At 34.3% G+C, this 16,139-nt stretch overlaps 2 protein-coding genes across 3 annotated transcripts in view; one reads left to right on the forward strand and one right to left on the reverse strand.

Moving 5' to 3' along the window:
• The first annotated feature begins 6,633 nt into the window (after positions 1 to 6,633).
• On the forward strand, positions 6,634 to 11,148 carry LOC105339177 (sphingomyelin synthase-related protein 1). The gene is made up of 5 exons (XM_034456584.2): positions 6,634 to 6,818; positions 8,070 to 8,662; positions 8,875 to 8,992; positions 9,332 to 9,482; positions 10,010 to 11,148. The coding sequence occupies exons 1-5, from the start codon at positions 6,804 to 6,806 to the stop codon at positions 10,351 to 10,353; spliced, it is 1,221 nt and encodes a 406-aa protein (XP_034312475.2). The 5' UTR covers positions 6,634 to 6,803; the 3' UTR covers positions 10,354 to 11,148.
• The window catches only part of LOC117684422 (uncharacterized), a 339,336-nt gene continuing 334,225 nt past the window's right edge, over positions 11,029 to 16,139 (reverse strand). For both annotated transcript variants that reach the window (XM_066067796.1, XM_066067797.1), the window contains 2 exons: positions 15,720 to 15,852; positions 11,029 to 15,485 (listed from right to left, as the gene is read on the reverse strand). In XM_066067796.1, the coding sequence (XP_065923868.1) occupies positions 15,320 to 15,485; positions 15,720 to 15,852 (299 nt within the window). In that variant the 3' untranslated portion in view covers positions 11,029 to 15,319. The remainder of the gene's footprint in view (positions 15,486 to 15,719; positions 15,853 to 16,139) is intronic.

Raw genomic sequence — 16,139 nt, forward strand, 5'->3', positions numbered from 1 at the left:
AAAACATGTTAAAATAACTATACATAGGACTGATTCTACCTTTTTTTAAAGAATGATTTTTTTTTTTTTGGGGGGGGGGGGGGTTGTGTTTTTGTTTTGTTGTTGTTGTTGTTTTTTTTTTTTTTTTTGCTTTTTGTTTTGTTTTTGTTTTTTATTTCGCAAACAGAGCAACAACAATGAGATTATAGAAAAAAATACATAACCCACGTCCGTTAGTGCCCAGCTGGATCGTGTTGATTTTTTTTCTGCAATGTCGCTATCTTCATACATGTAGTCCGAATGAATCATACAAAATAGCATTATACTGTTTATCTTTCTTAAAAAGTTGTTAAATTAATCCGATGATAAAGTAGATAATTAAAAGTAACTAAATTGTTGTCAATGTAAATACAGTAACCAATTTTTCCTATAAAGGGAATTTGAATTTTATATCCACATGATTATTTCCTTCATTCAGTGATTTTTGCTGAAGATTTGATCAATTGATAAACTGGTTAGAATTGGATCATGTAGATTTCCGCCCTGTCAGTTTCTGTAGAACTATGATTCTCAATTGCATTCGGTTTGCTTAAAAATAGAGAATTAAAAAACATTCATATCAAATTATTAATTTTTCAATGTGCCAGACATTGCTGAACTACATGTACGAAGGCTTAATATTTACCGTATGGTGTTGAACTTTAGAGCAGCAAAAATGATAGATCGATTTATTAGAAAACTACATTTTGTAATCAAAAGAAATTGGACTAAAAACAAAAGACATAAAGATGACAATTTATTTGAGATTCCAAAGGTATAGATTCATAATAAGAACTTTGAATATACTAGTATTCATGCAATGTTGATTGTTTCCAAAGTTTCACAATGCTATATAACTTTTGCCAGATGTCACTTTACTTTTCTCTATTTCGCTCAGTTTGTCTTTCTTTTTCTCCCTAATTTTCTGTCTCTATTTTCTCAAAAAGAAACTCTCTCAGATACAGTAATATTTTTTTTTAACTAAAGACGATTTTTAAAAGCTGATTTATAGATATAAAATGTACCATGAATCTGAAAAAGTTAAATAGTTGTCACACAGAAAGCATTCAATCCCCTAAAATCCCATTTGGAATAATTACCTCTAATTAATTCTACCCCCCCCCCCCTCCACCCCATTCCAAAGGCCTTTGCTGCATGTATCACTATAACGCGTTAATTAAAAATAAATCAATAGAAAGGGATATCTTATATGTAGTGCCCCCCCCCCCCAATTTTAGATTTATAACTAACCCCAATTCTTGAAAATCAAAGAATGAGTCCGTAAGCACATCTGAATCATTAAATAAAAAAAAGAGACACTGATTCATGGTTTTAAAAATGATGGATAGGGGTCTTATTTGACTTAGTAGAGATTCTTTTGGAAGTCGAGCTATTGCAATGAAATCGTTAAGTGTACGTAAACCTATAAGTACATTACAAAACCCATTAATCTAAACGCAATTTAGATAATTTTAGTTGTAGTACACAATATACGAGATGTGATCTATTTTGTTTGTACAGCATTTTGCATAGATTTAGTATTTTGAGTATGTCTTTGAGTAATATCAATAGCTTACTCGGAAAATCGCCGTATTGTACTCGGTCGGAGTATGAGCATGAAAATGAAAACCTTGAGTAAGATTTGGAACACGAGTACAATTTGAAGCATAAGTTTGTACTCAAGAAAGTTTTATAATCTCAGGGTCTGATCTAGCCTAGTTTCTGATGCCTTCCAATTGTGCATGCACAACTCTTGCCACTGACTATTATATTCACCAGGCTGGGGAGACCCTGCGACTACTCAGTAGCTAGAAAAGCAAGATCTAGGATAGCTCCCGAGCCCTTCCAATTGGGCAGGCACTTCGGAAGGCTTAATTGAAAACCGGGTACACGTGGTCAGTGAACACTACTAGATCACTACGCTGGGGACACAACGATCGGTGAACACTACTCACTGAGCTAGGGACACCTGTTCTAGCATAGCTCCCGAGGCCTTCCGATTGGACAAGCACTTCGGAATGCTTCGATAACAAGGGTACGCATGGTCGGTGAACACTACTCACTAGGCTAGGGACACCTCGATCAGTGAACACTACTCACTGGGCTAGGGAGCCTCTACCATAGCTCCCGAGGCCTTCCGATTGAGCAAGCTCTTCGGAAGGCTTCGTGGACCGGGGTGTACTTGGTCGGTGAACACTACTCACTAGGCTAAGGACACCTCGATCGGTGAACATTACTTACTGGGCTACGATAGCTCGCAAGGCCTTCCGATTGAGCAAGCTCTTCGGAAGGTTTCGGGGACCAGGGTATACTTTGTCGGTGAACACTACTCACTAGGCTAGGGACACCTCGATCGGTGAACACTACTCACTGGGCTACGACAGCTCGCGAGGCCTTCCGATTTAGCAAGCTCTTCGGAAGGTTTCGGGGACCAGGGTATACATGGTCGGTGAACACTACTCACTAGGCTGGGACACCACGATTGGTGAACACTACTTACTGGGCTATGGAGCCTGATCTACCATAGCTCCCGAAGCCTTCCGATTGAGCAAGCTCTTCGGAAGGTTTCGGGGACCAAGGTGTACTTGGTCGGTAAACACTACTCACTAGGCAAGGGACAGCTCGATCGGTGATCACTACTTACTGGGCTACGATAGCTCACGAGGCCTTCCGAGTAGGCAAGCATTTCGGAAAGCTTCGGGAACCAGGGTACACATGGTCGGTGAACACTACTCACTAGGCTGGGAAACCACGATTGGTGAACACTACTCACTGGGCTAGGGAGTCTGATCTACCATAGCTCCCGAGGCCTTCCGATTTAGCAAGCTCTTCGGAAGGTTTCGGGGACCAGGGTATACATGGTCGGTGAACACTACTCACTAGGCTGGGACACCACGATTGGTGAACACTACTCACTGGGCTATGGAGCCTGATCTACCATAGCTCCCGAGGCCTTCCGATTGAGCAAGCTCTTCGGAAGGTTTCGGGGACCAGGGTATACTTGGTCGGTGAATACTACTCACAAGGCTAGAGACACATCGATCGGTGAGCACTACTCACTGGGCTACGACAGCTCGCGAGGCCTTCCGAGTAGGCAAGCCTTTCGGAAAGCTTCGGGAACCAGGGTACACATGGTCGGTGAACACTACTCACTGGGCTAGGGAGTCTGATCTACGATAGCTCGCAAGGCCTTCCGATTGAGCAAGCTCTTCGGAAGGCTTCGTGGACCAGGGTGTACTTGGTCGGTGAACACTACTCACTAGGCTAGGGACACCTCGATCGGTGAACACTACCCACTTGGCTACGACAGCTCGCGAGGCCTTCCGAGTAGGTAAGCCTTTCGGAAAGCTTCGGGAACCAGGGTACACATGGTCGGTGAACACTACTCACTAGGCTGGGACACCACGATTGGTGAACACTACTCACTGGGCTAGGGAGTCTGATCTACCATAGCTCCCGAGGCTTTCCGATTGAGCAAGCTCTTCGGACGGTTTCGGGGACCAGGGTATACTTGGTCGGTGAACACTACTCACTAGGCTAGGGACACCTCGATCGGTGAACACTACTCACTGGGCTACGACAGCTCGCGAGGCCTTCCGAGTAGGCAAGCATTTCGGAAAGCTTCGGAAACCAGGGTACACTTGGTCAGTGAACACTTCTCACTAGGCTGGCGACACCCCAGCGGTGAACATAACTCACTGGGAACGCCTGATCAGGCATAGCTCCGGAGGCCTTCCGATATGCAAACACTTTGGTAGGCTTCAGGAACCAGGGCACGCTTTCTTCTTCGTGAACACTTCTCACTAGGCTGGGGACACCCCAATCAGTGATCACTTATTACTTTGTCATACTCAAGGTACGAAAGATTTCTGTCAGATGAATGCCGCATATATTGACTATTGAGTGACATATTATCAAAAACGGATACGGGTACAAGCCGCTAAGCAGGGGCCCGTAACATAAAGCATGCTAAGATTTTGACTTAAGAAGGGTCATAAGTAGTTCTTCAATAAGTCGATATGCTGAAATGAGGCAATCGTCGTCTTTAAAATCGCTGAAGGTTTTTCTGTCTTCGAACGTCCTTTTTTTTAATTTCAGCTAAAGTTTCGCGAGTTTATATATGCTGTTACTTTTCAATTGTAAACCGACTATTACATGCTTACAACCTATTCAGCAGCCCACTTGCATACTACTGGTTTATGAAAATGTTACAGATCTATTACGACCACTGTTAATATTTATATAAATCAAATCAAAATTTTTATATTGGTGAATATTAATATAATAATATTGATTCTGTGTATAAATATCATAATGTGTTTAATACTTTGTAATCATATGCTGAATTGAAATAATTAACAACAAAACTTCTAAATATGTTAAAACAATACTTAAGACATACTTAAGTCACCTCTACCGGCCGCCTAAGTTTTGGATAAACACTCTTCTAGTTACTGACTTAAAGAGGTTCGTTCCTCTGTTTTTTGGTAGCCATTTTGGGTCACCTCTATTTTGGATATTATGCATCATATATTGATTCTACTAATGAAATCATATTCTATAATGCTAATTAAACTATTTTAAATAAAAAAGTAAAGGAAAAATTACATATTTACAGAGTTTAGTATGGGACTATATTTTGTGGCGGAAGGTTTTTAAGAAGAAAATGAACATTTTTTATAACTCAGTTGCTTTAGAGTACCGTCACTTTAACTTCCTTATTTTCAGTGCAAACAAAATTTACTGATAGTTTGCATTAGGATATCTTCATTTCGTTATGAAAAACATATTCTGACAATTTTTTCAATATTTATATCGACACAATTTGGCAAATTTAACTTACATTTCATAAAAGTCAAGAAAAAATGAATCCCAATTTCATGCCATATCTCAAATTTTACATAATAGACCCATACTTTTGGTTTTAGTTTCTGAAATTTGAAGATTATTCTGACAAGTTTATCATAATTTGAGAAAAAGTTTGAGACTTTTAAATAAAAAATTTTCATGTTGAATCGGTAATGGATAAAAACAGCATTTTATTAGTGCAAAAAGGTCAAAATATCAATAAGGTGAAGAAATTGCAACATTTTTCTTTATGATAATTTTTATTTTATTTATTTTAAATAGTTTCTTTTTGTTTTTGATGCCATAGTTCATTCCAATAATAAAATATAGAGGGAAAAGCGATTTATGTGCAATCTACACATTCAGTGCAGAAAGGTCATATTAAATACACCGTAGCGCCAAATGAAGCATATAGACCCCAAAATTTTGTTTTGAATTTTGGTTAAGCTATGTGTGTAGATTTTTAAAAAAATACTTTAGAAAAAAAACTTTAAGACTTTTGATCGCAGGACCCAACCTCAGAATGTACATAAGTCCTACTTCAGGATGACGTTTACTCAGAATTATGAAAAAAAAAATCCACTGATGATAACGAAAAACCAACTATTGTGTGTTATAGAACTTACATGGTAGTGTTAATCTTCACTTTCAAAAACGTAGGTCAATTACCTACTTTTTGAGTTAATGACCATTGAATATTTTTTGAAAATTTAAGAAAAATCCATAAAAATTTTACACTATGATTGAGATTATTGTGAAAATAATAGGAATTGCTTAACTATTTAACAAATGAAATACAGTTTATGAATGGTTGTGACATTAAATTGATACAAAGCATTAAGTTTTCATTCACATTTTTTATAGATATTCTAGTCCGAATTTCCTCTATCAGTTTTCAAATTACAACCCATTTTTGATTCAATATAATAAAAAACTGAATGATGATAATGCTAAAACATTAAAAGTTTTAAACTAAGTATATTGACCTTTCTCTGCTGGCATAAAACTTATATGAGGTCAATGATAAGATATATGGTGTCTTTTATAATTTTTTAAGCATTTTTCAATATTTTTGTAGTGTGTGCCATACAATTATCTAAACGAAAAAGCAAGATAAAACCAACAGAAAATATGCAAAATTATGTTGACTAACAAATAAAACCTTAACTTTAAATATTATAGTACTACCAAAAATATTTCTGTGGAAAACAAAATCTGAAAAATTTATTCCGAATTTCCTCTGTTTTGCTAAAAGTCAAACCTTGTCAGAGCCTAATTCTATAATTTAGTAAAAATATCGATTGTTATATCGATAATAATTCATTTCATAAATACTTTTTGTATTTAAAACAAATTTTACTCATGAAATTAAACTTTTTAACAATCCGGATTTTAAAACTCAAACCCTGAGTAAACAACTTAGACTTATGTACTCTTTATGTTACGAGTCCCAGGTGCTAAAATATTTCCCAAATTCAATAAAAGACAATTTGAGCAATGTCTCTGACTTTTAGTTTGAACCAGTAACGTTAAGAAAAAATTAAATTAAAATTAAAACTAAATATATGACATACTATTTAAACCAAAGTTATGTCTGTGACTAAACATAGTAGAACATGGTAGAAAGCCTGTATATATCGGTAGTGCTGCCAAAAGAACCATAGGCACAAATGAGGCTCTTTTGTAAATGTTTATTGCACATTCTTCTTATGAGATGGTAAAACCGTACAAATTCCGTGTTACCAGTTTCGGTAGTTAGTACCATCTTCTCAACTTCCTGTTTGATTTGGATGCAATGTGACTGACCGAAGGCTTCGGCGAAGCTACGTGGTTAACTTTTAAGTATTATGTACAAAGTCCAACTTTGTGGCAAATAAACATGACGTTAAGCTCCCTGTCGTCTATTATATCATAACTGCTTTGCACAACCACCGACGATGGCGAGTTCAACGGTAAGAGAGAGAGAGAGCGAGAGAGAGAGAGAGAGAGAGAGAGAGAGAGAGGGGGGGGGGGAGCTGGCCCACGAAATGTAACACTAATCATGCTAATCAGGTGCTCTACCAACTCAGCTACTATGTATAGTATCTGATACTGGTAGTTGAACATGTCTGACTGTCACATTATTACTGGAAAACGAATTCGAAACTAGGAAAATTGAGGAGGTGTTGAAATTACTATCTCCGTAATTCATCCCTTATATTTTCGGAAGTTTGATACTTCATTTTAGAAGGACAAAGAAATGTGATTTAAACAAAAAATAAAAACATTTGGAATTCCGATGATAATAGTAGCATGCACGATGAAACCGCATACTAATTCGTTACCGGTAAAACAACTGTACTTATTATAGGTTAATTTGTTACTGACTGTTTACAGAAATTTGTGGGGTCGGTAAAGTCCATAGAAGGCAAGGCGAAGCCAAATGTACAAATAAATTGTATATTCTATTCCTAATATATGTATTGTAGTATAGGTATACTTATATATTCAATGTAATTAAAATTTTATTTATCTTATAAGTTAAAGTCACATGCACAATTTGTTACAAAATATCATTGGAACACATGATTAGCAACCAAACTGAAGCGTTTTGACTGCTAATTTACTATGGTATTAAGACTGAATCGAAGCAGATCTCATTTATATATATATAATTTCTATTGTCGTTTGTGTTTACAAAGACTAAGACTTGTACAGGCAGTTTAATTTATTAATTAGCTCACATATAAACAACTTTTGTTTAATTTGAATTGAAAGCAAAGTATAGTTTGCATGCATAAATAGCTAAAACATGCTGTATGTCTTTATTAATCTAAATTGTCATGTAATGCTGTATAGCTAATCAAAATTATGCAAGACCTTACAATATTGGTTAGGATGGTACTTAGTATTATAATAATTAATTTTTTATCATTACAGTTTATTTGAAAGTTAATGTTAAAGCAATTAGAGCAATGTCCTTCTAGCAATTGAGTTACTTTGTTATATAATGTAATTGTAATTCATAATTATATCAATGTACAATGTAATGTATGTGTTCATATATGTACTGAAAATATAAAAGCTAATGCATGCACAACTACTGTTAAATATGATCAGTAACATATTTCTAAAAAGAATGTAAAGCCAAATTACAATAATAAGCAACAAGTAAAGTTCTTGGATTTATTTTGTACATTTATTAAGATAAATTAATGTTTTAGAGGTCCAAAATGAAAACAGCAAGTGTGAAGAATTGGAACTGCCAGAAAGTCAAAGAATGGATAAAAAATAAAGGATTTCCACAGTATGCGGAAACTTTCTGTGATACCCACAAAATAGACGGGCAGGTTCTGTTGTCCTTGACAGAGAAAGATCTGAAACAACCCCCACTGCAACTCTCTGTTCTAGGGGACATCAAAAAGTTAATGTTTCATATTACAGCCCTACGCAGTGAAGTTTTGGGTTCTGAGAGTAACGAACTGGGCAGCACCGAAAACTCATCCGAGGATGAGCTATTTACTGGAACACAGGACTTCATCACCCGTAAAGTGAAAATACACCATTCTCATCATCTAGACCCAGAGATCTGGAAAACTGTTCTGAGTTTTATATATGTGTTTACTGTCTTTCTGGTCACTGCCTTCATCATGGTCATTGTCCACGAGCGTGTGCCTGATGTAGAGAAGTACCCCCCACTGCCCGACATTTTCCTGGATAATGTGCCGTTCATACCCTGGGCCTTTCACGCAGCCGAGTTGATTGGAATGGGTATGGGTGCAGTATGGATAACAACCCTTTTCTTCCATAAGCATAGGTAAACATATCAGATATCACATAATTCCTGTGTTATAACATCATGTTTGATTTTGAATTTAAAGCATTGTGAATTTAAAACTTACATTTGCTTATCATCTTATTTTTAACCTTTAAAAGTCTTCAAAAAAAAGAAAGAAATGGTTTAATGGCTCCCACAATTTATCAGATTTATATTGTAATTCAACCGTATTATATGATTTTTCATCTTAGATTCATCTTGATGAGGAGAATGTTTTCGTTGCTGGGGACCCTTTTCCTGCTGCGCAGTGTGTGCATGCTGATCACCTCTCTCTCAGTGCCAAGTGAACATCTAGCTTGTGAGAAGAAGGTTTGTACTTAATTATTCCATATCAAATTTGCAAACATACATCATAGTTATATCAATAACAATGAAAAACACAGTTGAAATGGATTGTAACAATGATGGTCAACTTTAAAATTAGTTGAACACTGTAAAAGTAGAAATATTTTTCAGGGGTTAAATTAAAGTACTTCATTTTCTTAATCTCTCAAAAAGATTGCTGTTTATTTTTATGTTTATTGTGCATTTTTGAAACAATGAAATTAGAAATCCCCACAGATTTGTTGGTTTTACAAATCAAGGAAAATATATTCCCATTATAATTTCTGTTTCTATAGTTACTGTATATCAGTAAATTTATTCCAGTCATATGGAGACATTTGGGCCAAGCTAAAGCGAGCCTTTGAGATCTGGTCGGGTCTGGGAATGACCACGACTGGCGTTAGGACCTGTGGGGACTACATGTTTAGTGGGCACACTGTCATCCTCACCATGCTCAACTTCTTCATTACTGAGTGTAAGTCAAACATGACACATGATATAATTATACGTACATGTACCAGGCAATAGTCTGTACATGTATTATAAACTGTTTTGCCTGTGGTTAGGCATTGCTGTGATAAATGCCAATTTACAACAGTACCAGCATTACATATTTGGTCACCTTTTTGATTATTGGTAAGTTTAGAATATTGTTTTACAGCAATGATATCTTATTGTTGATCTTTTAAAACCAGTGCTAGCAGCATTTTAAAAAGTTTTTAAATGTGTGTTGGCTTGGTTAATCATAACATGGTTACCATGCATGTCTAGTAAAATTCTCCATTCTTGTTATCATCTTTACTATATGCATTCTCTTAAAAATGTTAGTCTTCTGTTTTAGGGCTATGAGAAAAGTAATGAATATTGATACATTGTACTTTGTACGGTATTACCAGTACAAAAAATTGCATTTTTAAAAAATTATGAAAAAGAGAGAGAGATAGAGTGAAATTAGCTAGAAAGATAATTTTTGATAATTGCCAAATTCATTTTGTTTGACAGACACTCCACGCAAACTGTACTACCTTCACACCTGTAGCTGGATGGCTAACATGTTTGGAGTGTTTCTAATCCTAGCCGCACATGAACATTACTCCATCGATGTTTTCGTTGCTTTTTACCTCACCTCACGGCTGTTCTTGTATTATCACACGTTGGCCAACAATCGATCGTTGATGGATCGTGACAAAGGGCGCAGGCGCTTCTGGTTCCCCCTGTTCTCTTTTTTCGAATCGAAATGTGACGGGGTGGTCCCAAATGAGTTTGAATGGCCAGTGCCAAGAATGATTGAGGGCATTAAGAACTCATTTGGGTATGCTACGCCTCTTAAGCCTAAAACAAATTGAGCTCAGGGATTTTTGCTCCTTGTTTTCGTATACATGCTTTTTTTAAAATGGGGAACATACAATCATGTTAATCTTTTGAATCAATTTATTTTAACAGAGGTTGAAATTCTATATCACATGTAATAATATCATTGTAAATGTTTTGATGTATACATATTTTGGTTTGATTTAGGGCAATATGAGCTGCAATTTTCATATTGAAGATTCCAAATGTTAGAAATATAATTTACCATACTACTGAAGCCAAATTACACTTTGTCATTAGATCTAGATAAACAAAACTTGGTTTGCCATTTATTCCATGGGTCAAAAATTTCCCCTTTCTGGTTAAAAAATTTGATTTATCACTTCTGAAGGAATTACTGGCAAGCTAAAAATATAGTCATTAAATGTATACTTGTATATGTAGCATATTTTGCTGCAAAATTATTTTTTTTAAATTACAGCTCAAATTGCTATATTGTTTATTTCAGTTTTACAAATATACAAAATATTTTCACTTTAGACAATATTATCATTCCTAGAGGCAAATCACTGATGTGAAACCTTGCTAGATTTATATTTATTACTGTTTGATATTATGTACCAGTATATGTTTGCTAACCTGAACATAAAATTAGTCCTCATACATGTATGTGATAATTTTCTAGCCATAAACCTGCTTTTTATTAAAAAAAAAAAAAAAGAGAGAGAGGTGGTATTAAATAAGTGTTTATTGAATATAATGCAAGTAATTTTTTTAAAGGTAGTGCTAAATGCAACTAAATTTGCATTTGAATATTGTAGATGTAATTGAGAATTACATGTGTACATTTTAATTAACTAGTAAGGAACAGCTTTTCTTTTATAAAATAGGAGAGGAGTGCATTGTCCATTGTTTTCATGGATTATTAGTTTTTCAAAAAGTTTGTTTGGTTGTTATTTCAGGCATTTGCCTGTAATTATAAAAATGAAAACTGTGAGTTATATAATTTATGAGAATCTTAATTCATGGATTAGGGGTACCTACAAAGTCCATGAAAATTGAGCCCCCACATTTCATAAATGATTCCAAAAAATTACTATTTGTGACAAACGAGAAACCAGGGTCTCAAATTAAAAGATATGAAATGCTGATTAAAAAATCCTTAGCACACAGAAGTGATACTGAATTATCAATTTCCCTATGATGACAACCTTTGAATTACCTGGTACTAACATACAGGAACAATCACTCAATAAGGTTGATGGCAAGTTCCTTTGCAAGGGAACATCCTAAATATTAATGTTTATCATAGGATACCATTATCATTATGTGTATTCTTCTTTTAGTTTTTATTGATGTAGAAAATTTTGAAATACATATAATGTACCTTGACATGAACATGTAATGTACTGTACTGGATGTAGAATTAGCAAACTAACGGTTGCAGTATTGACTTAACTATGCCATGCTTTAAACAAATGATAATGGAAGATGGTTTATTTATTTTTTGCACATATTGTTTACATTTGCTGAACATATATTTTACCATGCGAGTGCCATGTATTTTTTTTTATACTTATTGAAGAGCATGTACAAATAAACAAATTTGGATTTAGAAACATGTTGCTTTGATTTGATTCTTCATCACACTGATTTCAGCCACCCGTATCCCATTATGGACAATAAATTAAGCTTTAATAGTTTTGATATTGATATGAATTTTGGTCTCTGGATTCACCCAAAAAAAATTTATTGATCGGGTTTGAGTTACACATTTATTTATCCACTTTTAGCAGAACTATGACCCCATTAAATTTGTATAAATATTTTGGATTTTTAAACAAAGTCTTTAATAACTACGTTGCATTTAATCACTGTTAATAACGTAATTTAAAAGAGGAATATACCAGTAAATGTTTATTGAGTAAACACAACATATATCATGATTTGCGATAGTATGTGATTTTTATCCAATGAGTTGTGCGTTTTCTATCCCCGAGCCTTGGCGAGGGGATAGAAAACACACAACGAGTTGGATAAAAATCATATACCATCGCAAATCATGAGAGTTTTTTTATCACATGTTTTACCAAGTATTTTGTTAATCTCAACTTTTTCTCAAAAAGGTGTTTTTGTGCACCACACAACACATTATCTACAAGACGTCAACAACTTTACGCATTGAAAAAAAGTTCCATGAAGTTTAAGGAGGTTGGTACCTGAAATAATAGTAATGTCAATCATGAGGACCTATAAAGTTTTATATATTCATAACCACTTTTGACCCATGTCACATGCCATTTTTGGAAATATAGGGCCCAAAACATAAACAACAACTTTCCTGAAATTTTTGCTAAAATTTGACATAGAAATTGATAATTTGAAGAAATCAAACAAGATCAAGTGAACTTTCTGATCAACATTTGTTCCTTGTCTGTAGGGTCGGCGTCATTGTTACCGTAAGCTCTTTACATTTTCATCATCAAATCACTGGACCAATTTTAATTGGCACAAAGAATTATTGAGTGAAGGGGATTCAAATTTGTTCAATCGAAGGGCCATGTCCTCTTTAAAGGGGAGACAAATTTGAATTATTAACCGGGTTTTTGAAGGAAAATGTGGTTATCGAAATGGTGAAAATGGTGGATGGATGAGTGGGCGACAGCCAAAAGGGTACCCCTTATGTACGGATAAATGATCCTCCTTTAGTTTTCAAGATAAGAACTTTTTGTTTTGCAGATCAATTATGAATATCTCAGAGATGTGCATATAACTTGGGTTTTGACTTTTGATAATTTATGCAAAAAAATCTCAGCTGTTGACTTTAGTCATTTTTTTGGCATAACATTTCATATAGGACACTTTTATTGTTCGGACAACTCCTCCTACATTTTTCAAGATGGAAAGCTTTTCTTTTCCAAATCGATTGCTCATATTTTAGAAATGTGCATTTTATTTGGATATTAATTATAATTGATAAAACATGAGAAAAATATTAGCTGTTGAACTAGTAATTTAATAACAAAATGTTGCATAAAGGGTACCCCATGTTCGGATAACTTTTCCTACAGTTTTCAAGACAAGACCTTTTTTATTTTGTAGTTAAATTGTACATATATGTATATGCACGATTTGTATATATATTACTTTTTTTGTTATAAAAATGCCAGCTATTGAACTTGATACTTTTTATGCCACCCTTCGAAGAAGGGAGGGCATATTGCTTTGTTTCCAAGGGAAGGGGGCATAAGTGTTTTACAAACATCTCGTTTCCGTAATATTGTACACAGGGTGCATCATTTGACAAACACTAGTAATTCCTCCTACATTTTTTAAGATAGGAAGTTATGTACATTTGAATTATACAAATATGAACAATAGATCAACGCATCATACTTCGATTTCTTAATTGACAAATGGTTTATAAATACTGTCCACACAAAAGAAAACCAGGTTTTCTGTTAAATTGACGCTTTCTCTTGATGAAAATGTGTTGGTACTTTTAAAAAATCATCTTCTCAACAAGGGGCCCATAGACCATACACTCATTTGAGTAACAACAGCCAGAACGAAATCAGAAAATATCTGGACAATGTAATAGAATACACGATTTTCATTTTTTTCCTAAATATTTTAGTGTCAAATATTGAACCCCTTTTGTAACACGGTGTTTTCATAGCCATCTCATATATTTAGCATTGCAGTTCTCAAGAAAATCTTTACCATGTAAACCTACATCAAACTTTGAACCCCTTGTGGGGCACAACGATTGTCCTGGGACCACAATTTGAACGATTAAGAATAAAAAAATATGTCGAAATACATGCAAACAAGTTATACTATATATCATAACATGGTGTGTTTATAACAATTATTTTAAAAAAAATTCGATGTAAAATTGGAATTCCGCCCCAATGTGGCCACACCCTATCCTCGAAGATCAGATTTTTGAAAAACTAATTTCTTCACTTTCTTAGATGGCTTACACACGTCACGCTTTTCTGGTTGATTGGTTTTGAGAAGAAGATTTTAAAAGATTTTTTCTATATATTCCCTATGTTAAAATTTGACCACCCCTCCCTTGTGGTCCCACTCTATCCCTGAAGATCATGATTTGACAAACTTTAATCTACACTATATGAAGTTGCTTTCACTAAAGTAACAAATGTTTTTAGCCAAATGGTTTTTGAGAAGATTTTTAAATATTTCATCTAATTATTTCTATGAAAAAATTCCACCCCAACCTTTGTGGCCCCATTCTAACGCCAGAGATACTGATTTGAACAAACTTGAGTCCACAGTTTTTGAGGATGCTTCCAAACAAGTTGTTATATTTTAAAAATATTCTAAAAACATTTTGCAAGAAAAAGATGTAACTTGTGGATTAGCAACCTCAGGTAGTGAAGATTTGAAGTTTGTTCAGAGCATGATCACGTGGGGTTGAGTGGGGGCCACAACTGAGGGTCAAATATTTACTAAGGAACATACAGAGAAAAATGTATAAAAATCCTCTTCTCAAAATTTAATTGGCCAGAAAATATGTTACTTGTGTGAAAGCATCTTAGTTAGTGTAGATCCAAGTTTGTTTGTTTGTTGTAGATATGAGAGACAGTAAAGGACTGTTTGGCTATGAGGAATATTCTACTATGATTGACAATCTTGCAAATTTTCATTTCACTCCAATAAAAGTTTGTTTAGAGTATGTACCGGTATATCTTATGATCGGACACACGTAACATGTTTATTAATTAATTGTTTGATATACAGGCATGCTCCTTAGTGAAATAGTTGACTTTACATAATGCAAGAATTATAAGTACATCAAATATGAATTATTAATGATTTTTTTCATTCACAGTTATTTATAATATTTTTTAACTTCAGCTAGTTTGTACTTATTTTTGAACGATTTACTTTGATACAAATTATAACATTAACAATAATTTCTTTTGAAATTCTCATTGCACTGTCAAGTACATGGAGCTGGTTTACACATCTTGGTTATAATTGTGAATTTGCATCACAAGGCGTTAGGTAGTGGTAATGACTCTCTTCTAGTTCTTGATATTGAGTGTCATAGTTTGCATCAATTTGTTGCAGTGTCGATGAGTCAATGGTTTTGACATAATGTGAAGAATGCATTTCCTTTACCAGTTTTAGATGTCTCCTAAAAATTAACAGCATAAAAATGATGAATTTAACATAAAACTAAAAAGGAATCAATTTCTTTGATTAACAAGTCATAAATAAACATAACAACAAACTTATACATGTATATGTTAAGTTGAACTTATTTACAAATAGAATTCTAAAAAATGATTTTTTTAATAGTAACAATAATGTTATAAATTAAAATAAAATAAATGACAAAGAGGGTAAAAAAAACCCTAGCTAATCTTACCTCACTAAAATACAGACAACGGTGACTAAAAGAATGACGATTATTCCCGTGCATGAAAACCCAATGATATAATAAACCGTAATTGTTTCATTTTTTCTACGGTCACTCTGCTCATTCGTCACTGAACTACTAACTACAAGAATAAAAAATTGTATGCTTTAATTTTAGGTTGATCTATAATCGAAATATATCAGTAGAAATCGAAACAAAAACGGAGACCAGGTACAATTCTTTTGGCTTTTATGGGTATAAAAATACACTTTGTGACGTAATCACGTCTACCAAAGGGCTTTATCATAGATATGATCATATACAGACTCATATTTATTACCCTATAGATGTAAAAAAGGATTTCTATTTCCTTGTTTTTTCATTAAACTTTAAATAAGATTCATTTATTTAAAAAAAAAAAAATGTCAC

This window comes from Magallana gigas, chromosome 7 (genome assembly GCF_963853765.1).
Source record: "Magallana gigas chromosome 7, xbMagGiga1.1, whole genome shotgun sequence".
Lineage (NCBI taxonomy): Eukaryota > Metazoa > Mollusca > Bivalvia > Ostreida > Ostreidae > Magallana > Magallana gigas.

Bases quoted from the DNA above. Each gene is read 5' to 3' on its own strand.
- LOC105339177 (XM_034456584.2), top strand. The intron at 8,993-9,331 runs GTTTGTACTTAA...AATTTATTCCAG, and splicing joins ATCTAGCTTGTGAGAAGAAG to TCATATGGAGACATTTGGGC. The intron at 9,483-10,009 runs GTAAGTCAAACA...TTTGTTTGACAG, and splicing joins CAACTTCTTCATTACTGAGT to ACACTCCACGCAAACTGTAC.